The sequence below is a fragment of the Cupressus sempervirens genome, chromosome 8 (genome assembly GCF_028749045.1).
Source record: "Cupressus sempervirens isolate cs-2001-9-10 chromosome 8, ASM2874904v1, whole genome shotgun sequence".
NCBI lineage: Eukaryota > Viridiplantae > Streptophyta > Pinopsida > Cupressales > Cupressaceae > Cupressus > Cupressus sempervirens.
Window position 1 is genome coordinate 146,322,581 of NC_143125.1, and position 24,387 is coordinate 146,346,967.

Consider the following 24,387-nt stretch of genomic DNA (forward strand, 5'->3'; position numbering starts at 1 on the left):
ATTGGGTGAACCATGTTAAATCTTGGTGTTTTGTGTTCTTTTCTGTGTGATCTATTATTTTTTGATATTGTTTATATTGGCATGTAACTGTTATTTATGTCTATCATTTAATCCTAACACTCTATACTATCTGTACATAACTGTGCAGTGCCAATAATGCTTCTATCATATGTACATATCAAAATTATATCTATTATGCTAGATAAACTATCTTATACTTAGAAAAATTCAAGTGTAAGTGTAGAATCTTCTTCTACACATAATGCCTTCTTCATACAAGGTATATGCTTCCATAAATGACAACTCCAAATCTTTTACAACTTATCCTACTTATCCAAATTGTCAAAAAATCAAGCTTCACATTCCCAACAATCTGTCCCTTAGGCCCACTAGTCCAATAATGCATTGGCATTGCTTCATTTCAATTTTAGGCCTTAGGTCACAATTAAACCTTGAGAATATCTCAAATTTTTCAAATTCTATTCCAACACACTAAAGTCAAGTCTTCTCCAATACATTAGATCATAAGCCTATACATGCTCTCCTATAAAAATATTTAGGAACAATCTTTCTTATTAGCTCATAATAAATACTACTTTTATCTCCTTTCAACTAGTTATCCTATTTCTCTAACCTTTCACCTTCTTTCATGAAGAAGGCTCAATAAATGCATTCCACAATGTCTAATTTTTCTATTTAAACAATAAATCATTAGAGACCTTATTCGTTGACTTGTTGAAGGAAACTATATCATGTATAACCTTGATCTAGGGGATGTCTAAAGCCTCATTTAGCATTATAATCCTTGCACTCGTGAGATCTTTCATCTCAAGGAACTTGGAATCCTCTTATGGTTTCTTTTCATTAAAAGGAAACTTTTCTATCAATAAGACATACATTTTTACAATAAAGAGTTCTTTATCAAGATTTAATAGCCCATCCCCACCATTTCCTACTCCTAAAATAGGATTTGTTCAAAAAAATACAGTTCTTCTCAAAGTTGTCTTTGTTAAAATTCATTATACAACAGAAAACCTCCAACTTTAGGTGCATGCAAAATAATTGGTTTGTGTGTAGAATTTTTTTCCTCAAATTCATCCTAATTTCTTTAGCATCCTACTCTTCAGCCAAATCCAAACTTTCAATAAATTCTTCAATAAAAAAAATTAGTGTAATGATCTTCTTCCTCCATCTAAGCATAGACAAAACTGTTAATTATTGTTAGTTGGACAGCTGTTATTTCTGACCCGAAAATAGCAGCACTATTTATGGGTAGCTTGGACAGCTGTTCGTCCTTATCTATGAATAGCAGTTGTATTTATGGGTGGTTTGGACAGCTGTTTGTCCACTTGCCAAAAATTAGTAAATGGTTATTATTTACTAATTTTAGAGATTCCCTTTTGGACACCTTGCAACCAATTCTATTATTGGCTGTTGAGTTGTCTTAATCTTAGCCATTGGTTTGATTTAATCTCGGTCGTTGGTTTACCAACGAGAGTAGTATAAAAAGGGGTCTAGGGGGCATTTGGAGAAAAGAAGGCAGGAAGCTTTGCAGGGTTAGCAAGGAATCTTTTGGAGAAGCAGTTTGCAGTGTTAGCAAACAGTCTTGCAGTGTTACCAACGAAGCTTTGGAGAAGCAGTTTGCAGTGTTTAGCAAACAGTCTTGCAGTGTTAGCAAGGGCACAGGAAGAAGCTTTTGTGAAGCAGTTTGCAGTGTTAGCAAACAGTCTTGCAGTGTTAGCAAGGGCACAGGAAGAAGCTTTCGTGAAGCAGTTTGCAGTGTTAGCAAACAGTCTTGCAGTGTTAGCAAGGGCGCAGTGTTAGCGTAGGGATAGCAGTGAGAAATATCAGCGGGAGAAATTAGGAGGTTGTCGAAGTTCTGCCAGTGTGAGGCAAGGAATTTTGTATCTCTTGATTTGCTGAAGTTTAATATAATTTCTTATCTATAGAACTGGTTTTCCCTTAGGGGTTTTTCCAGGGACAATTTGTCCGAAAATATTGTGTTGATTCTGTTGCACATTTCTTTCCGTATTTTAAGTGAAGTTGCAGTTGTGTTATTTTTTGATATTAGCTGGGAATTTATTTTCAGCAGTTTAATAATCATTTGTGATAGGAGATTAATAATCAGTGACTGCAATAGTTTGAATTTTTCACATGGTATCAGAGCATTGTTAAGGGTAGAAGAGTTTTGCCCTAGGAAAGAAATTTTGATCTCTTTAGATTTATTATTGCTTTAAACCCTTGAGATGGCTTCAGCTGGTTTGAGAGATCAGGATAGATTGGATGGTGCCTCAAATTTTGGTGTCTGGAAGGCTAGAATTTCTTTATTGTTGGAAGAGAATGGTATCAAGGATTATGCTACCAGTGGTGTACCTGTACCAACGGATGCAACACAGCTTGCAACATATAGGAAGGATGATGCCAAAGCGAGGAGGATTATCCTTGATGGTGTCAAGGATCATATTGTTCCACATATCTCGGAGCTAGATATAGCAAAGAAGATGTGGGACGCCATTCTAAATCTGTACCAGAATGCTACCACTAACAGGAAGTTGATTCTCAGAAAGAAGCTAAAGAATACCCGAATGAATCAGGGAGAAGACGTCACAAGTTACCTCACCAGGCTCAGACTTGTCAAGGATGAGTTAGCAGCTGTTGGAGATAGCCCTAGTGATGATGAGCTAGTGAGAATAGCCCTAAATGGGTTTACTAAACAATGGAGTGTCTTTGTTCAAGTTGTCAGTGGACGAGATACTTTACCGAGTTGGGATCGACTATGGACTGATTTCACTCAGGAGGAGTTTAGACTAAGTCTTGTCAATGGGGCCAACAATAGTCAGAAAAATGAGGTGAAACAAGAGAACGTTGCCCTAGCGGGTAAAGGGAAAGCAAAGAAGGGATCTAGCAAAGGATCAAATTCACAAAGTGAAAAGAAGAAGAAGGACCTTTCTAAGGTCAAGTGCTTTGGATGTCACGAGTTTGGCCACTATGTCAGTGATTGCCCAGAGAGGAAAAAGGGTAAGAAGCAGGTGGAAGCTTCAATAAGTGCAGAAGAACTCTCCAGCAGAATGGAAGATGAGTTTGCACTCATAGCTTGTATGGTTAGCTCAACCTCACAGTGTGTTTGGTATATAGATAGTGGGGCGTCATTTCATATGACAGGAGTTAGAGAGTACTTCTCCAGTTACAAGGAGGAGGACACCAACATCTAGATTTCTATGGAAAACTTGTCCAAACTCAACCCTGTTGGGAAAGGGACTATTCAGTTTCAGAGGGAGAATGGAAAGATAATTCCTCTTCATGATGTGTTATATGTGCCGGGCTTAGGTATGAATTTGATTTCTGTATCTGTTCTTCAGGATAGGGGGTATAATGTACTCTTTAGAGGGACACATGTGTTGATTAAGCACAAGGATTGGAAATCACCCATAACTATTGGAGTTAGGAGTGGTCGCCTTTATAGATTGCAGTTTGATACTCCTAAGGCACTTATGAGCAACAATAATCCTAGAGATATTGGAGAGCTATGGCTTAGGAGGATGGGCCATATTCATCATGGAGCACTTAGATTGCTTCGTGAGACCGTGACAGGTGTTCCGGAGGTGAGCACAGAGCATGACGATGTATCTAAGGAGAAGGATGTAGATCCCACTTTATATAGACAGTTGATTGGTACGCTTATGTATTTGGTCAACACTAGACCAGATATAGCATTTGCAGTAAACTCTCTTAGTCAGTTCATGGTTGAACCAAAGAGAATGCATTGGATAGCGGCTAAGCATGTGCTACGTTACTTGTGTGGTATAGTCGAGTATGGGATCAGATATGTTCGAGGTGAAGGTATCAGGTTGATAGGCTATACTGACGCAGATTGGGCAAGAAGTACAACAGACAAAAGGAGCACTTTAGGGTGTTGTTTCAGCTTGGGATCAGGAGTTGTATCTTGGTTCAGCAGGAAGCAGAAGTCTGTGGCTCTAAGTTCAGCAGAAGCAGAATACATAGCAGCTAGCATGGCGACATGTGAAGCTATATGGCTTCGGAAGTTGTTAGTAGCCTTGTTTGGTCAGAAGGTTGAGACTACTATGATACATTGTGACAATCAAAGTTGCATCAAGTTGTCTGAAAATCCAGTGTTTCATGATAGGTCTAAACATATAGATATCAGATATCACTTCATCAGAGATTGTACACAAAGGGATACTCAGGAGTTTGTGGGAGCTCCTAGGAAGAGTACTAGATAGCGAAGACAACCAGCCAAGTTTAATGACTATGTTAGTCAGTTGGTAGATAGTGAGCCTTCTAGCTATCAGGAAGTTGCAGAACATCAGGTATGGCGAGATGCTATGGTTGAGGAATATTCTTCAATAATGCAGAATGATGTGTGGGAGGTAGTACCTAGACCAACAGATAGGGCTGTAGTTTGATCACGCTGGATTTATAAGATAAAGCACGGTGCAGATGGTAGCATCGAGAAATACAAGGCTAGGTTTGTGGCAAAGGGGTTCTCTCAGAAGGAGGGAATAGACTATGAGGAGACATTTGCTCCAGTTGCCAGGTATACTTCTATACGACCTGTAATCTCACTTGCAGCACAGATGGGATGGCAGATCCATCAAATGGATGTCAAGACAGCATTCCTCAATGGTGAGTTGAAGGAGGAGGTATACATAGAACAACCAGAAGGCTTTGTAGCACACAGCAAAGAGACCCACGTGTGCAGATTGAAGAAAGTTGTTCGACTACAATACATACCTACAGATGAGCAGGTAGCAAACATTCTGACGAAGGCTTTGGGAAAGGCCAAATTTATCTTCTTCAAAGATAAGATGGGTGTCATGCAGAACAGCTTCCTCGCTAAGAGGGAGTGTTAATTATTGTTAGTTGGACAGCTGTTATTTCTGACCCGAAAATAGCAACACTATTTATGGGTAGCTTGGACAGCTGTTCGTCCTTATCTATGAATAGCAGTTATATTTATGGGTGGTTTGGACAGCTGTTTGTCCACTTGCCAAAAATTAGTAAATGGTTATTATTTACTAATTTTAGAGATTCCCTTTTGGACACCTTGCAACCAATTCTATTATTGGCTATTGAGTTGTCTTAATCTTAGCCGTTGGTTTGATTTAATCTCGATCATTGGTTTACCAACGAGAGTAGTATAAAAAGGGGTCTAGGGGGCATTTGGAGAAAAGAAGGCAGGAAGCTTTGCAGGGTTAGCAAGGAAGCTTTTGGAGAAGCAGTTTGCAGTGTTAGCAAACAGTCTTGCAGTGTTACCAACGAAGCTTTGGAGAAGCAGTTTGCAGTGTTTAGCAAACAGTCTTACAGTGTTAGCAAGGGCACAAGAAGAAGCTTTTGTGAAGCAGTTTGCAGTGTTAGCAAACAGTCTTGCAGTGTTAGCAAGGGCACAGGAAGAAGCTTTCGTGAAGCAGTTTTCAGTGTTAGCAAACAGTCTTGCAGTGTTAGCAAGGGCGCAGTGTTAGCGCAGGGATAGCAGTGAGAAATATCAGCGGGAGAAATTAGGAGGTTGTCGGAGTTCTGCCAGTGTGAGGCAAGGAATTTTGTATCTCTTGATTTGCTGAAGTTTAATATAATTTCTCATCTGTAGAACTGGTTTTCCCTTAGGGGTTTTTCCAGGGACAATTTGTCCGAAAATATTGTGTTGATTCTGTTGCGCATTTCTTTCCGTATTTTAAGTGAAGTTGCAGTTGTGTTATTTTTCGATATTAGCTGGGAATTTATTTTCAGCAGTTTAATAATCATTTGTGATAGGAGATTAATAATCAGTGACTGCAATAGTTTGAATTTTTCACAAAAACTAGTTCTAATACAAATTATAAATGCAAAGAAGATTACAGAAATGGAAAAAAAGTAACAAAGAAGAGGAAAATCAATATCTATAGTAGTTCCACAATTTGCCTGCATCCACTCTCAAATAGGAAATTGAGTTTGTATTAATCAATATTCGAATATCAAGAAAAGAGGAGTGAAAATTAATAGTTACATGATAATTAGAATTCACATTTCCAACATAAATAACACTTTTTCAATCTAAATTAATAACTACACTTATTTATTTTTCAAGAAATCTATGACTAAACCTATATTATTAAAGAAATGTGCAAAACTATTATAATTCTAAAAATAATAATAATAAAAAACTAGCCTCTTCAACAAACATATTTAACTTTAAACATACACTCTTTTACTTTCTCATTTCACCAACCCTAGTCAACAAGTTTCCTTCCGCTATCAAATTCATCATCTTTTGCATTTTACCAGCTCAAGCTACAATGCAATAGATTTTAATTTCTCCTTGTTCTAATGTATTTTTCATAATTTATAATAGCTTAATTAGATAGAGTAGATAGAGTAGTAAAGTTAAAAATTTGGTAAAATTTAATATAGTTTTATTAATATTTAATTAATATTATAAAATTTAATTAATTTAAAAAATTTTAAAATGTACTTTTACATTAGAAATCTAATTTTTGATTCAAAAAATATTTTTAATAAAAAATTATAATTAAAAATGATTTATAATTATATATAAATGTCAACATACTATTATAACTAATTAGTTGTATCTTAAATATTAATATTTTATTCAAACTAAAAAAATATTATTCATAAAAATATTTAAAGTTATTATAAAAGAAAAATATTTTATTAAAATAATTGTATAGTAACATATTATTGATGTAATAGTTTTAAATTAAAAAAATATTTTTACATTCTAAAATATCGGATATGTTAAAAATTAAAAGTTAAAATAAAAATTAAAAAAATAATCAGAGATAGAAAAGTTTAATAACTAATTAAGTACAACTGATTGCAATAGTATAGTGTACGATAAATACATAGATAATAAGCTATTATATTTTAGCTCTCCTATAACAAATCACATAATATAATAATCCCCCTAAATTCCCTTGCATTATCATGCACCACTCAACAAAATTGGCGGGGACCATATCCTGGTTTTACACCTTTTATCTTCCTTCTCCTAATTTTACTAGACTTGAGATCCTCTTATACTTTCAATGGAATGCCTACTTTTTCTATGTTTCTCTTTTTCAAAAGAATTAAGAATTTTAAATGATATATACAATCTTATGAATCAAATGTATTATAAAAAGATCCCATGCCATCAAGTATATGACACTGCGCTCTGATATAAGTAGAGGATCTTAGCTTGTTTGAGTTCTCATTTGAATTGAGGCTAATTTAAGAATGGATGGTGTTGAATTGACAGGCTATATAACATTCGAGCAAAGCTTCAGAAGCTCGTTGTGCACAACCTAAATCCCAACTTTGTTTTCGATGTAAGCTATTCAGCTCAATCTCAACTTTACAAACATCCTACTAAACAGATAGGCTTGAAGAATTTGAGTGAAAACATTTGCTAAATAAACATACTTTGCCTTGCCAGACTCTGGTAGAAGAGCTAAAGACTCATCTGGATGATAATATGCTAAGAAAACTTTCAAATCTGTATGCAGTATACAATGTGAGTTATTCCTTACAAAAATATTTTCATGCTCGAAAGGTTTATAAGCTTCCAATATATCAAAATCTTGAAGCTATTGGGATTGACGTAAGCTGGTATTTCTCAGGTAAAGGGCAATGCCGAAAATGATAACGACGCTTTGATAGGAAATCAAAGGGACGATTACGTGCTCGACTCCAAAAGAAATGCAGCTCGTTACAGCCAAATCGAAGGTAGTGTAGTCTGATCAAAATTTTAGCATTTGAATATTTTCCCTCTATTATACTAATTGTAGCAATTAATATACATGTGTATTCTTTATTGTATATTATTAAACCATGCTGTTGTAAACAACGTATTGATTGGATAAGGTTTTACAATCCATTTTTGAGGACTAGTCTTATGTACTAGAGTACTTATATAATATAAAGTATCAAGTTTTTAAATGAATTTATTATTATTATTACTTTTGATTTAACTATTATTATTATATATTAAGTTAGAGGTGAGTTGAATTAGTTCTATCTTATGAAAGGTTTACAACTTATTATTGTATTATAGACTCTTCTCTAAAGGAATTTATTGATTTAACTCTATTAAGTTAGTTCAATATAAGTTATAAACAAATGATAATTAAATGTTTATTTTATTGATTGTGTTCTCAGAATAACCACCTTGTTAAAGCAATTGCTTTCAATGGTTTGAGATTGCCTAAGTTATTAGTACTAAGATGGTGTCATTGGAAGGTGATTTTAATAACATGTAATCAAATTCTTAAAGGACTACGAAAAACCTTCACGAACCATTGAAAAAAAGATTAAAAAAATCTTTGGATAGTTTAATGACCTTTCAAAATGTTCATATATAATCTACCTATATCGTGAAGCTAATAGGGTTGCATATTGTTTTACAAATGTGAGAGTTCCTACTAATAATGAGGTTACTATGAAAAATATAAGAAATTTAAATTTCAACTCACAACCCTAACCTTAAAAACTTTGCTTGGCACTTAAAAGTTGCTCAACACATGAAGGTGCTGAGTGCCAGTTTTACTTGGCACTTGATGGTGCCGAGTGGCAGGTTGCTCGACACTTGAAGAAAAGTGCTTGGCACAGGAAGGTGCCGAGTGCCAAAATTACTCGGCACTTGCTCAGCACAAGAGGGTGTCGAGTGACAGGCAACAGGTGCCGAGTGAACTCGGCACAAAGAGGAGCTCGACACTTGCACATGAAATGCTCAGCACCAATGGATGCCAAGTGAGCTTAGCTCCAACTGCGAGAGAAGATGCCGAGTGTTCTGTATCAAACTTAAGAAATATAACTTAGGAAATATTTCAACATGAATGCTTTCACCATTAAAACCAGAAAGCCAAAGCTTTAACCTTTCAACCAAACTTGTCAAATGTAATGAATAGAAGATGAAGAACAATAGATTAAGTATGATGCTTTCTTTCTATTAAATCTTTCACTAAACTATTAAAAAATTTGGGAGCATTCGGCTTCAACCAGAAAACCCTAAAATAACCCTAAACTGATAATACTTCAAACTTCAAACAACTTTAAAATTTGCAGCTCTAATGGTTGCATACATGAATGCCTGGAGCAATCACTGCTTCAACAGGACAAATTCAAACAACAAACTTACAGAGTGAACAAGGAACCACGTGCAACTGTAGGCACAAACTTTCTTCCTTCTTCCTTCTTTGCTCAACTCTGCAACTTCTCTCTAATCTGCTTGATCTCACTCAATAGAATGAATGTTGAAACATTCCTTTTATCATATTCTTCCTTTCCCTCTCAACGTTCAAATTTCAAACTCTCACCTACCAAAAATGAATGCCTTCCATGACCTGACAGGGTAGATGGGCATGGGGCTTGAGGACAACCTACAGGCATTGACGTTAATTTCCAACAGTTACGTGGCACCAACGTGATCATATGACCAAAAATGTTAATACACAAATGAAATATGATTGATCTCAAGTATGGAGAACCATCTTACCTATTGAATACTAATAGCATATCCTAAGTTGGTGGTCCTTTCCATCACTTAGAGGAGTCTTCTTAACTTGTGCATATTATTAATGTATAGTTTCCTGCATATTTTTAGGTACTCTACAGAATATTTTGGTTCTCTGCATTAGGCTTATTAGTTTTTTGGTCACTTTTGCAATAATGGATGTGGATAGGCCTTTAGACAAATTAAATCAAAAGTATTGCTTCTATAGTTCAATGGGTGCAGAAGCGATACATACTTATTGCGGTTCGTCACAAATGTGGCTACACTCATAAGGAAGAGAAAGAAAACATTTAAATAGTCATTGCAACTTACATACATAGATCTTTGCCCTTATATTTATATGAAAGCCTTTAATAGAAGAAATTAACAATTGGAATTCACATCAAACAATATCCTATTTTAAGTTCAACTCATGCTACCAATAGACAATCATCATAGTTGGAATAGAAACCACAACCAATTGCTAATCACATCCAACTAGTCATATAACATCAATAGATTTATGCAAAAATATTTAGTCCACACAATAACCCACCATGTAAATTTAATATATTATCTTCCAACAAAACACAAAAAGAAAATCATTGAAGTGCAAAAAACTAGAAGACTATTATAGACCAATCAAAATTTCATGAGCAATGTTGAACAAAAGTTGACTCAATCTATTGACCAACACATAAAAAGTGCGACAATAAATTGAGATGATATGTAAACTACAATCAACTTGCCAAAAAATTTCACATGACATCTTCTAAGTTCTTATGAAAAAACCTCATATTGTTGTTAAAAATGATGAAGTTACACAAAAATGGATGACCTCAAACTCTCTTGGAAAGATCACCTGTGAAAACCATAACTCATACTTCTACCATTGCCACCAAGTGCTTAGCTATGATAAGTATAAGCTTCTTTACCTCCCCAAATAAGAGCATTTACAACACCCAAACAATATGGATGAAAGCCCCCATGAAAAAGAAGATTATAGTCAAAATGAATCCCAAAACTAGGATCCATCTCTTAAACTCACATGTATAAGGAGATAAATCTGCCAAGTACACCATGAGTGGGGAGTGAGAATGCTCCTCTAGGATACACCAAGTAATAATGACTCTTTTCCAAGAACAATCTCCACTAGTTTCATAATGAACTCACATCCATTCATAGGTGTAGGCTCCTTAGATTTCATGCTGAAACATCCAAAGAGAAATTGTCTCAACAAATATTCTCTAAACCAAGGGAACTATAGCCTCACCCAAGCCTCTTAGTTTTCAAGAGCACCTCCATGGCCAATCTATCAATGTACTTGATACCAAGAGCACTGGCAATATCTATTGTCAAGAGTCCCACTACATATTTTCATAACTTGGAAATATAACATGACAACTTGATCTCCACAAATCAAACTTCATCCTCTAATAAGAAGAACCTATCAGAAGAACATGTATCATGTCCATACTCAAGTCTAGAATCAAGAGCTCACCATACCATGATAAAAAAATATATGCAATCACATGAAGTGGCCCATTTCATGAAAGAAAAATTCTTACTATCAAATGAAAAGCTCCCACTATAGTATGATATTGAATTCTTCATAATATAGAAAAACAAAATAAAAAATGATACCAAATATCATGCTGAAAATTTGTACCTAAAGCTACAATTTCTTGTAAGTCAAACATCAATAGTGTTGGCAGTAAAACTTTCTCAAAATAAAAAACTAGACAAACACAAAAATTGTCTCTCTATCTGCACCCATTATCAAAACAAGAGGGAAAACACCTTATTGGCTTCAAATCCTAGACTGTCCATTTCTCAAAAACCATAGGAATTTGATTGATCCACTATGTCCTAATTTCTTCCATAGCATTTTTTTCATTCACAAGTTTCATATTTGTTAGCATACTTGGTGAATTCCTTCTTGTCCTTGTACCATTTCTTATAAAAGCATCATTTCAACTTATCACTGATATGTTGTGTCAACAATGTTCAAAGAGCACAATGAATCTTGATGTGATGACTAAAACATCTTTTCTAACTTTTGATTTTTTGTTTGAAAAAGTAATCTAGCCTGGAATAGAACTGAAATGGACCCTTGGTATGAACTACAATTCCTAGACATCAATTCCCCATCATATGTCATGATAGTTAGAATATAATAGTGAAGTATGATCTAATTCTCACTCTGTCATACAATATGACAAGTATTGGTGAGTACAGTGAAATTGATGCATGAGCATCCTGGATGTAAGACAAATCTTGCATCACCCAAAAATATTTATTTTTTATTTCTAGAATAAGGGTTTTCTAAATGTAGAGTTGTTGTTTCTAGAGGCTTGCTACTTAGTAAGTCAGTCATACAAGTTCAGAATCTCCTAATTTCAGAGGTGGATGTTTATCTTGGATATATTAGTGTTACAAATAGGTAATACTAGGAGGGAGGGGTGAATTAATATTCTACAAATTTTTTCCCACAACTAAATATTGTTAATTACTTTATAACGTGCATGTGAAAGTAAACTAACAATGTTGAATAGTAAACATAACCATGCAATCAAAGAACTCGTAACACCATATTTTGTTAACTAGGAAAATTGTGGCCAAAGGAAAACCCCGGTGGGGATGGTACCAACAAAATGATCCACTAAAAAAAGTATCATGTTAAAGATGTTAACCCTGTTAGGAGTTTATTACATGTACATATAGTGTCTCAGTCCTTGTTAGAGGAATGGACCCTATTAAAATCCTTAACCCTGTTAGGAGTTGGTATATATATACAATTATAGAATGTATGCAAGATGAGCCCATTACCCAAACATGCAATTAGACAATATTGTTCCTTTATACAAGAGAGATAGATAAAAAAGTATCTTAGTGTTGATATCTTCAATATCTAATCTTACTCTTGGTGCACTTTACATACCTTTGATCATACATTAGTACTCACATCATATAGTTTGCATATCACATATCACTTACATATCACTTCGCATACTATAATATTTCATTTATACCTTTTCATTTTACAAAACTTTCCCAGTCGGCCTTCAAGCTTTCATATGCTTGGCAAAATATAGATATAACTCTTTCCCTCTTAAGGTTAGCATCTAGGATGTCATCCCTAAATACTTATTTAATTATTTTGTAAATAAATAATTATTTAACCTATAATTATTGATATGTTTTTTGATTCTCTATTCATTTCCTTTACTAGTGTTTATTGCATAGCTTCTTCTGTAATGTCCACACAAACTTGCACACTTAGTCACATCATCCTAACATACTTACTACATGTCCTTGACTACACACATGCTAAAACATTACTCTATCAGCCACACTCACCAAAATTGTTCTTGGTCTTCTAGATAACTATCTGACACTTAAATAATTTTCCATGTCTAGTTGTGGATCTCAATTATACATAGTGCCTTCATACCATAAGATATATGTTACCATAAATGACAAATCTAACTTGTCCTACTTAGCCATATTTCCAACAATTGCACCCTTTTGCATTGATGGAAATATATGGGAAAATTGGATAAGTCCCAAAATGTTGATCAAAACTTTCAAAATTGTGGCCTTACAAAATTTTCAATACTTTAAAATTTAAAATTGTGGATCATCAAATTTATATAACCATCTTCCCTTATTACTCAGGTATTACAATACACTTTGCATAGATATTACTCCCCTTTAGTACATGCATCATAAACTATATACAATCTTCCTTATATACTTCTCCTTTATACTTTATACAATTTTCCTTGTACTTCTCCCCTGTTGACATCAGTGAAAAAGGTGTCAAAATCTATATACATGTCAAAACTTTAGTTCATTACCTCTACACTTAGGTTGGTAGTCAAGAAATGCAGTCTGCAAATGTTACCTTCGAACTCTTTAGGTTCTTCTCCCATGTGTCTTTCACTCCCTCGGATATGCATAGGAGAGTGTACAACCCATATGATGTAATTTACACTAGATTCAAGTCTGAGTATACAAACTTATTAGAGGAAGTCTTAGATTTTAGACATTCCTCATCTCGATGTTCAAGTGTACTTATCTATAGACATAGATGTTCTCTCAAGAGTGAGAACCTATTTTTAATTCTTTCCTTGTTTAGCTTTATGAGACTTATCTCATCATAAGTCTTTCTTATTTTTCCTTCAATATCTTCAATTATGATGCTTGGTTGCATAATCTGATCTGCTAGCTAGTGCCTTGACTCCATCATGCTTCCTCGGTAACTCATCATCATTATCCTTTGTAAATCTGAATGATATATCACATTTGGCATATAGCATCTTCCCTTCAAGCTCACATCTTCTTAGCTCCTTGATACAAGCATCAAGAGCTCCTCAATCATTTCTAATGTTCTGACACACTGTGTCAAATATCTAAGCATCATACCACATTTGAAAGGTTGGTGAATTCAGCATCAAATTATTGAATCACTACCTTAGCTCTATCCTCTAGATGAGGATTTTCCATCTTTACTACAAGTGTACTTTGTAACTTTTCAGTTACATCCATGAGAGTTTTCTTCAAACTCTTTACATGTCTATTCTTGATGATTATCTCAAGGATGATATCCTCTCTGTCTAATAATCATCATCTAAGCCTGTTAGATATCTAAGGGTAAAAGATGTGCTTGGTGCACTTGTCTTCTTATCCTCTTCCTCCTTCTTTTCTTCCTCTTCTTTTCTTTTCTTCTCTTCATCTTCTTTTCTTTTATGTTCCTTTGTCTCTTTCTTCTTTTTCTCATTTTCCTCCTTCTTCCTCTCTTCTTCTTCTCATTTTCCTCCTCCTTCTCTTCTTCCTCCTCTTTTTTATGTTCCTCTTCTTCTTTTAATTTTCTAATTTATTCTTCCATTTCTCCTCTTCCTTCTTTCTTTTCTCTTCTTATTCATATACTTCTTCTTCATAACTAGAATAACTAGTGATATTGCCAACAATGTTAGTGTCATGATCCTTAAAAGGATCTTCAATTGTATCAATTGTGACCTTAGTTCCACCAATCTATATAGTAGTTGTTCCAATTGTTATCTAGGGTGCTATCACTACTGCTTTATTTAGGTCTCCCATCATTTGCACAAAATTGCTTTTTTGTAATATTCTCATTTTGATATATAATAAATAAGTATTATATATTATTAAAAAGATTAATAATGTAGATAAATTGAAAAATATAAATTATATATATATACCATAAATATTATCATATAACTATACCTGTATATAATAAATATATATACTTCTATATATATTAGATATTAAAATACTATATTATTGAATATAAATAATTAATATATATACACATAAATCAACTATTGAAAAATATATCTTAATTAAAGGAATATGATTAATATAATTTATAATCATATTTAATATAATAATATATAATATAATTATCTTATTAATATATTTAATTTTAATAATGAAAGGACATGCCATTTGGAGATACACACGTACGTGCAACACAAACACACACACATATTATATAGAAGGCATTGGAAAGGATACCAAAGAAGGGTAAAATAAAATATACACACAATTAGGGTTAAAAATCTAATGGCCTAAAACAGGTCATTATAATTGGTATCAGAGCAATGTTCTTGCCAGCATGAGGGATATATGGAACACCAAGAAATATAAGTCATGGGAGGTTGCAGATGATAAATTTATTTGTTAATAATTAGGAATATTTTATTATTGCAGCTAAAATATTTGCCACCAAAAAAAAAAATTCCTAAATTACTCCCATCGTGACATGAAGAATTTGGAGACAGTGGGATAAAATGACACCATCTCACTTAATATTTCAAACCTAACAACTTGATCAACATCAGGTTTTATGGAAACTCCTAAAGGTGAGTGCTATCTGATTCTGCCACAGGAAGCATATCATCATTAAGACTGATAAGAAAATCTCCATCTATGATATTATCTATCTGAATCAAATGACCTGAATCATTGGGAGTAATGATTTTTTATGACCAACCTGCCTTATCAAAATCTGGTATCTCATTAGAAGTACAATGCGTAACCATTACAGATGAAAGGAAGGTCTCTGTTATGTGATCAGCAACATGTTGATGCTGAAAACTAGATGATCCTCTAGAAGAAATTTCTTATAAGCAAGGTTCAAGAACTTTTTTTTTTTTTACCATATTTGGGCTAGGAGTTCTGTTTGTAAGTAGTTTAGCTAATATTAAATGATCCTTCATACTGTCATTAAACACATCCCACCTGATTTAATATTATTTAGATTAGAACCTCCATTTTCTCCATTAGAATCTTTATTTATTTATTAGATGAGCTATGCAGAGGCCCATTCTTATCTGAAGATATAAGTGAAAAATCTAAATGAAAAAAATGATAACACACCTCCAAAGGTTCTGGCATATCCCGTTTCAATACGCTACACAAATTTCCCCATGGCTACGGATGTGAGTACATCGACTGTGAAGGAATGTAAGGTGAAACTGGAGAGTTCCAATGAGAAGATATTTGAGGTAGATTATGTGGTGGCCGTGCAGTCACAGGTTGGTAAAGAACATGGGGGAGGACGTAGGCACCACTATGCCCGTGCCTATTCTCAATGTTTCCAGTGAAATTCTTGCCAAGGTCATCGAATACTGTGAGTATCATGTGAATGTGCAGTCTGCGGACAACACAACCATCTCGGAAGAGGATGTTTAGAAGTGGAATGAGGAGTTTGTGAAGGTTAAGTTGGCTACACTTATTCATCTCATCAATGCTGCAAAGTATCTTGATATATACAATCTCCTTGATTTAGTTGCACAAGCCATAGCAAACAGGATTAAGTGAGCGAGCCTAGAAGAGATTAGATATATTTTTAACATACAAAATGACTACACCCAGAGATGCTTAGTTTGCAAAATAAGAAGGTAGAAGAGGTGGCTTAACATGTCCTCTACAATCAACAGACATTATGAAATGAACAACCTCTCCCTGCGGCACCTCGTGAGCTCTCACAATGCATCTCCAGAACTGAGCAGCCACTGCAAAAGGAAGTCTTTGGAAAAAGGAATGAAACCTCCCATGATGTGAGGAGAATAAATTGATGGTCTAGAAAGACAACACTGCTAAGCGTATGACTTTGAAGCCCACTTTCTCGCACCGTCATTGTTTCTGACCTAATTCCATGAACTTGGTAACATTGTGTATTTTAATGGTCAAATCTAAAATGTAGATTTTTGTAAGTACAACTTATGAAATAATTTATTACTTTATAGAGATGAGATATAAAAAATTGAAAACTATTGAATAATATGATGTTTTCAATAGAGTGTAATTATACACATTATATATGTCAAAGTATACATTTAATCTATATTGTATTTGAAGGATCTATTTTTTATGTTAAATTATATTGAGTAAAGATGTGTTGATAATACTATTGGTAATTCATGGTTGAATACATAAGAACTATTGTGTTATCCTTGTAGTTGGATAGGGAGTGTGCATAGGGGGAGAAGTAAATCGATCGTATTGGGGCGCGAAAATCTCAATATGGAATAAAGATCTAAGGGAGCCCCAAGCTAAGCATGTCCAAACTTAGAGCTACAGTAAATCTTCCATCCATGTCAAAAATTAAGTATTTTCCTAGTGGGTAGGGAGTGTGCACAAGGGGAGGAGTAAATCAATTGCATTGGGGCATGAGAATCCCAATATGGATTAAAAATCTTAGGAAGCCCCAAGCTGAGTGTGTCCAAACTTAGAGTAGTAGTAAATCTTCCATCCACTATGGAATGATACACCCTATTATAGTACTAGTTATAGAAAATATGCATTTTCAATCTAACTTTTGATTTTGAGATAGGGGAAAGGAGCATGACATTGACGATCAAGGTGGTAAAACATTTCCTTAATTTTTCTTATTTCAATTTGTAAGCAAGGTTTTAACATGTACACCTTGTGTCTTCATGCATCAATGTGTTTTCTCTGTGTCTTCTTCGTGTCTTCCTACATTCATGTGTCAACATTGTGTTTGCATCGTGTCTTCATGCATTAATGTGTGTACTTTATGTCTTTATACATATGTTCCTGTAAATGCTATTATATACTAACATATTTACTTTGCAAATATCTAACACATATGTAGGAAAGAGAATGAATCCAGACTATGAATTAATGAGGATCAAATCAATTGCTTGAGGACAAGCAAATTTGAGAGGGGAGGACTATAATATCCCCATTTTGATATATAATAAATAAGTATTATATATGATTAAAAAGATTAATAATGTAGATAAATTGAAATATATATATATATATAGACCATAAATATTATCATATAACTATATGTTTATATAATAAATATATATACTTCTCTATATATTAGATTTTAAAATATTATATTATTGAATATAAATAATTAATATACATACACTTAAATCAAATATTGACAAATATATCTTGATTATTTATTAATAGTATTATTAATTACAAGGAATATGATTTATATAATTTATATTCATATTTAATATAATAATATATAATATAGTTATCTTATTAATATATTTAATTTTAATAATGAAAGGACATGTCACTTGGAGATACACACACACATAGGATATAGAAGACATTGGAAATGATACCAAAGAAAGGAAAAATAACATATACACACAATTAGGGTTAAAAATCTAATGGCCTGAAATGGGTCATTACATTTTTCAACTTCTTCATTAACCTCCTAGTAATTTCCTCCCATTATTAGTATAGCCCTTTTCTTATTTCTAAGATAAGGTTCTAGACTCTTTATCAAACTTGCCATATGCTCTTCACTATCAACTTGGCATAATTTCCTTATTTGTTTTTCCTAATGTTTTTTTCCTCATCAACAACTCTCTTTCTTCTATTTGTTAGCCTCTCGTAGAGGTATTTTGGGATTTCATCCTTAACATCCTCGAATTTGTTATTAGACAAAATCATATGTCTAATAATCACATTTTCTAGGTCTAGTCTATAAGTCCCTATATATAAATGACAAAATTTATTTAATTGAATAAAATTTCCTTGATTAATGATGGCATTGTTTACCTTCTCAATATTAGGCTTCTAGGCCTTCCTCCTTTATTATGCAACTTTTGGTTGCTTCTTTATTTCCTTCTAAGGCTCAATCTGACCTCACATCCTCTTACTAGGTAGACTAGGAATTATTTCCTTCTCTCTCTTTCCAAGTCTTGTTTCCATTTCCTTCATTCTTAATGCAAGGTGCTCCCCTTAATACAATAAACTCATAATAGAAAAAAGAGACAACAACAAATGTGAGAACAAAATATGGACTTCTTATTTGTGTTGCAAATGCAGAATTACAAAATTCATAAGTACAATATCCTAACTAATATGAGCACCTTCAGTACAATAATTTGCAAGACAGGTTGTAAACTATCACCCAGAGCTATTCTAGACAATATTCAGGCCTTTCTTAAATAGGTAGTTGTATGCCACCCGAGAAGGTTCTAGATGCTCAAACTTAATACCTAGGGTTGACAGACCTTAACAAAACATATAGAGTCGGCCAAATACATCTTTGACAATTATTTTAGAATTTTTGGGTAGCCCAACTTTGAAAGGCCATAACTCATGAACCGTTGCTCTGATTGGCTATTATAACCACTTTTTAGAAATGGAAACTCCTGATCTATAGGCTCGCAATAGCACTAGTGCCCTTCCATCAATTTTTTGGACCTCATCCAAGCACTCTAAGGCCTCCAATGGTGAGCTTGAAGATTTTTCTACAAAATTTTCCATTGAAAATCTATAATAACTTCTCTGATACTAATACTTGAGCAATGAAATTTTTATTGTAGGCTTACAACTCTAAAATGAACCTTCCTTTAGAAAATGAGAACATTCTAAGCTCGCATGAAAAACTTACTAAAAATAGCAAGCTCCCAGAAATAGCATCTCAACAAGTTTTTGAAACTATGATTCATAGCTTTTGTCTATCCATAAATTTTTGGATGATGTGATGAGATGAACTTCAAATATGTTTCTACTTTTTCCAAAATGTACACTAGAAATGTCCAACAAATTTGGTATCTCGATCTGAAACTATACTCTTTGGCAGACCATGTAGTCTCACCACTTCTCTAAAAAATAATTCTACCACATGAACAACATCAATAGTCTTCTTGCAAAGAATAAAACATAACATCTTTGAAAACCTATCAACCACCACAAAAATAGAATCATACCCACGCGGTGTCTTTGGTAATCACAAAAAAAAATCCATGCTGACATCCTCCCATGGCTTCTCTGGTATAGGTAATGACTAATACAACCCTATGTTTTGCTTCACTCCTTTCACCATCTAACATATTCTATAACTCTATACAAACTTCTTCACATCTTGTTGCAATTGTGGCCAATAATAATTGTTAGCAACCAAAGCTATGCTTTTATCTCTACCAAAATGTCTAGCCAATCCTCCACTACACTTCTCCTTAATGAGATTCTCTCTCATTGAACTTTTGGGAATGCACAACTGGCTTCCTTTGAACAAAACATTATCCTGGATCATGAAATTCAACCACTTTGTCCTGTCAAGTGTAATAGGTTCTATACAAGCCTTCCATGCTTCACCAAAATTAGGATTATCTGGATACAAAGAGCTAAGTTCCTTGAACCCAACCACCTCTATTTACATTTCTATTAGGAAAAGTTGTCTTCTACTAAGAGCATTTTCAACTTCAAGTTAGACTTCCCAGTTCTTTATTTCAAAACAAATGTATAACTTTGCAAAAACTCAACCCATTTTAAGTGTGTTTGGTTCAATGTTTCTTAACTATTCAAATATTGCAAAGCTCGATGATCAGTATACAAAATAAACTCCTTAGGAAGAAGATAGTGTCTCCACTTCTTCAACGCTTGAACAATAGCATAAAATTCTTAATCATAAATAGATTATTTTTCTTTTTGCATCATTCAACTTCTCACTAAAATAAGCAACAGGTCTACCTTCTTGGTTCAAAGCAACTCCTATTGCAGTACCACTAGCATCACAATCTACTTGAAACACCTTCATAAAATCATGAAGTGCTAAAATAGGTTGCTCAGTAACTTTCTATTTCAACAAATTAAAATGCTTATCTACTCTTGCAGTCCACTTAAACTCTTTCCTATCCCCTCTCATTGTTTTAGTCAAGGGTTCACAAATATTGTTAAAACTTCTTATGAACTTTAGATGTAAAATATAGCCAGTCCATGAAAAGATCTTACCTCTATCACACTTCTTGGAGTAGGCCATTCAAGGATGGCCTTCACTTTCTCTAGGTCCATTTTTAGACCTTCTCTTGAGACTACAAATCCTAGGTACACCAACTCCTTCTTTAAAAAACTACACTTCTTTAAGTTTATCAACAACTTTTCTTCCCTCAACTTATCAAACACCTTGTGAATATGAATCAACTGCTCCTCCAATGTCTTACTAAAGATAAAAATATCATCTAGGTAAACAATGATGAACTTACCTAGAAACTCCTTCAATACCTCATTCATGAGCCTCATGAAAGTGCTTGGTGCATTGGTTAGCCCAAAAGGTATGACTAACCACTCAAATAGTCCTTCCCTTGTCTTCAAAGAAATATTCCACTCATCACTTTCTTTGATATGAATCTGATGGTGCCCACTCTTCATATCTATCTCTATGAAATACTTAGCTCCACTCAAATAGTCCATAATAGCGTTCATCCTTGGAAATGGAAATCCATACCTTATTATGATCTTTTGGATATCATGAGAATCTATGCACATCCTCTATTCTCCATTCTTCTTTGGTGGTAATACTAATAGTACAACACATGGACTCAGACTCTCTCAAATCAACCCCTTTTGCAAGAACTCATGAACTTGCCTGTTCAACTCTTCACTTTCTACTAGTGTCATTCTGTGTGTTATCTTGTTTGGCAAACTAGCTCCTAGAACCAAATCCATCTAGTGACTAATCTTCCTCACTAGAGGCAATCCTTCAAGTATATTATCTGATATAATATTAGAAAACTCTTCCAACATATCTGCAACTTCTGCAGGTACCTCCTCTACTTCTTATTTACTATCTTTAGGAATTATAGTAAAATACAAATGCTCATGCTTCATACCTTTAAGAAACTCTTTTCCATCAACAAAACAAATTTTGGCAGAACTACATAACTTTTCTTTTTTATCCTTCAATGACTTGAACTTATATTTCACTCCATCCTTAGTTAGAGTGTAGGTATTTGTTCACCCATCATGTATAATGTGCCTGTCAAACTGCCATGGCCTACCCAACAACATATGGCATATGTCCATAGGTATGATATCACATAGTACCTCATCCTAGTAGCTTCCAATCTTGAACTTTACTATGTGATATCATACAGTATGGACACAGGTGTTTTTGCCTCTTTAGCTTCAACTTGGTGACCATCATTTTTGACACCAGATTGTTAGTAATTCCACCATCAATAATCACATCACAAAACTTATCCTCACATCTACACCTTATGAAAAACAAGCTCCTTCTTTGTTTAGGTTCATTCTCACCACTCAACAAGATTCTTTGGTTAACTAAGACTTCTCCTCTTTTAGCATCTTCAAAATGTGAAGATCTAGCATCTTCATCAACATGTGCAACTTTGGCCTGGTCTTTTATTCTTTGATTTGTCCTTCCTTGGTACTGGATACATTCAAATGCTCTATGTCCTTCTCCGTAGTGAAAACATTTCTCATAGAAGCGTCCTCTTCCAGATCCTTGTCCTCTACCTCTTCCTCTCTGATCTCTATTGTTTTTATTGTGGAAATGATTGAAATTATTTCCCCTCTGGTTCTAACTACTACTTCCACCCTCATTCTTGTTCTTGTGATCATCATTATGACCACCATAAGAGCATCCACTAGATCTTCCACCACAACCTCTTCCACTATTTTTATTGTCAAACATTTTGCTCAATTTCTCCTCAACTCTTAGGGAAAAATAGTATGCCTCCTCAATATTGTTCACTCAAACTAGACTCAATTGATCCTGAATGCTTGGCCTTAACCCATTAAGATAATGAGCAACTTTCTCCTTATCAGCTTCTGCATGGCCAATTCTAATGAGAACACAATAGAACTCTTCAATATACTCTTGAATAGATTTTCTCACTTGCTTCAACCCTTGCATCTTCTTCAACAAATCAAGCACATAATCCATGAGAATGAATTGTCATTTCAGTTTATCTTTCATCTAATTCTATCTAGTGATTTTGTCCTTTCCCCTTCTATTTCACTCCAACTAAACCTCCTGCCACCAGATCTTCACATGTCCCTTCAGTTTTTCCTTCACAAACTTGACCCTATCAAGATCTTCAATATCTTCATATCAAAGTACTCCTCCAATTCATTAATCCAATCGGTTAGCTCCTCTAGATTAAAATTTCCCAAAAATGTGGGAACTTCAAACTTAGGTCTTTTTCCAATCTTGGAGATGGCCCTAAAAAGCCTTTCTTCTTCTAGGTTTAGAACTGCCTCTTCTTTGGCATTTTCTTCTACTTTTCCTTCATCCTTGCTTTCATCTCGTATAAGAAGATTTATTCCTCTTTGTATTTGTTCTTCCAATGCTTGCATTTTCCTTTGGAGTGCTCCAAAACCCCTAGGTGTGACACCTCCAGCTCTTCCGCCACACTCTCTTCGTCGAGGCATTTTCCACTTTTACTAAAACCCTAGTGCAAACTGCCTCATAATCAGCGATCTGTCTACACACTCAACCCAAACCACAATCCTAGTGCAAACTGCCTCATAATTGGCAATCTATACACACACTCAAGAAGTGTATCTCTAATACCACTTAATGTAGGGTGCTCCCCTTAATACCATAAACTCATAATAGAAAAAAGAAACAACAAAAAATGAGAGAAAAAAATATGGACTTCTTATTTACACCACAAATGTCAAGTTATAGAATTCATAAGTACGATATGCTAAACCACATGGGCACCTTCATTATAATAATTTGCAAGATAGGTTATGAACTATCACCTAGAATTGTTCTAGACAATATTCAAGCCTTTCTTAAATAGGTAGTTATATGCCACCTGGGAAGGTTCTAGATGCTCAAACTTAATACCTAGGGCCAACAGACCTTAACAAAACATATAGAGTTGGCTAAATAAATCTTTGACAATTATTTTAGAATTTTGGGTAGCCCAACTTCGAAAGGCCATAACTCATGAACCATTTCTCCAATTGGCTATGATAACCACTTTTTAGAAATGCCAACTCTTGATCTACAGAATCAAGATTGCATTAGTGCCCTTTCATCAAGTTTTCGAACCTCATATGGGCACTCTAAGGCCTCCAATGGTGAGCCTGAAGATTTTTCTACAAATTTTTCCACCAAAAATCTGCAATAACTTCTCTGATACTAATGCTTGAGCAATGAGATTTTTATGGTAGGCTTACAACTCCAAAATGAACCATCCTATAGAAAATGACAACATTCTGAGCTCATATGATAAACTTACTAAAAATAGCAAGCTCCCAAAAATAGAAACCTCCCTATCTACTAGTCCTTATTAAAATAGAAAAGACTGAAAATAAAAATATTTTTGGGTGATGCAAGATTGCTCATACACCCAAGATGCTCTTGCATCAATTCTCTTCCTCTTAGGGGAATCAAGTGATTCTTTCTATGACTTTGCAAGTTTGAATGATTTTCTTTTCACCTCTACCACTTCAACTTCATTTTCTTCTAATTCCTTTGTCAGAGGAATAATAAGTGTGATGGGTGTGTTCTATTGTGAGAATGTGCATAGGGAGCAATAAGTGTTGCTATACCAAGTGTGGCCACTATGACCACTCCATCTAATGGTCCAACAGATGCCAAGGGTGGTAAG

At 34.3% G+C, this 24,387-nt stretch overlaps 1 protein-coding gene across 1 annotated transcript; it reads left to right on the forward strand.

The window, feature by feature from the left end:
- The first annotated feature begins 15,939 nt into the window (after positions 1 to 15,939).
- LOC149541967 (uncharacterized) lies at positions 15,940 to 16,333 on the forward strand. Its single transcript, XM_089795670.1, has 2 exons — positions 15,940 to 16,047; positions 16,229 to 16,333. Exons 1-2 carry the CDS (start codon positions 15,940 to 15,942, stop codon positions 16,331 to 16,333), a joined length of 213 nt encoding a protein of 70 aa, XP_089651796.1.
- The last annotated feature ends 8,054 nt before the right edge of the window (positions 16,334 to 24,387 follow it).

Coding starts and splice junctions, on each gene's coding strand:
- LOC149541967 (XM_089795670.1), top strand. CDS start 15,940: ATGGCTACGGATGTGAGTACATCGACTGTGAAGGAATGTAAGGTGAAA. Junction 16,048..16,228: donor TGGTGGCCGTGCAGTCACAG/GTTGGTAAAGAA, acceptor GAGTTTGTGAAG/GTTAAGTTGGCTACACTTAT.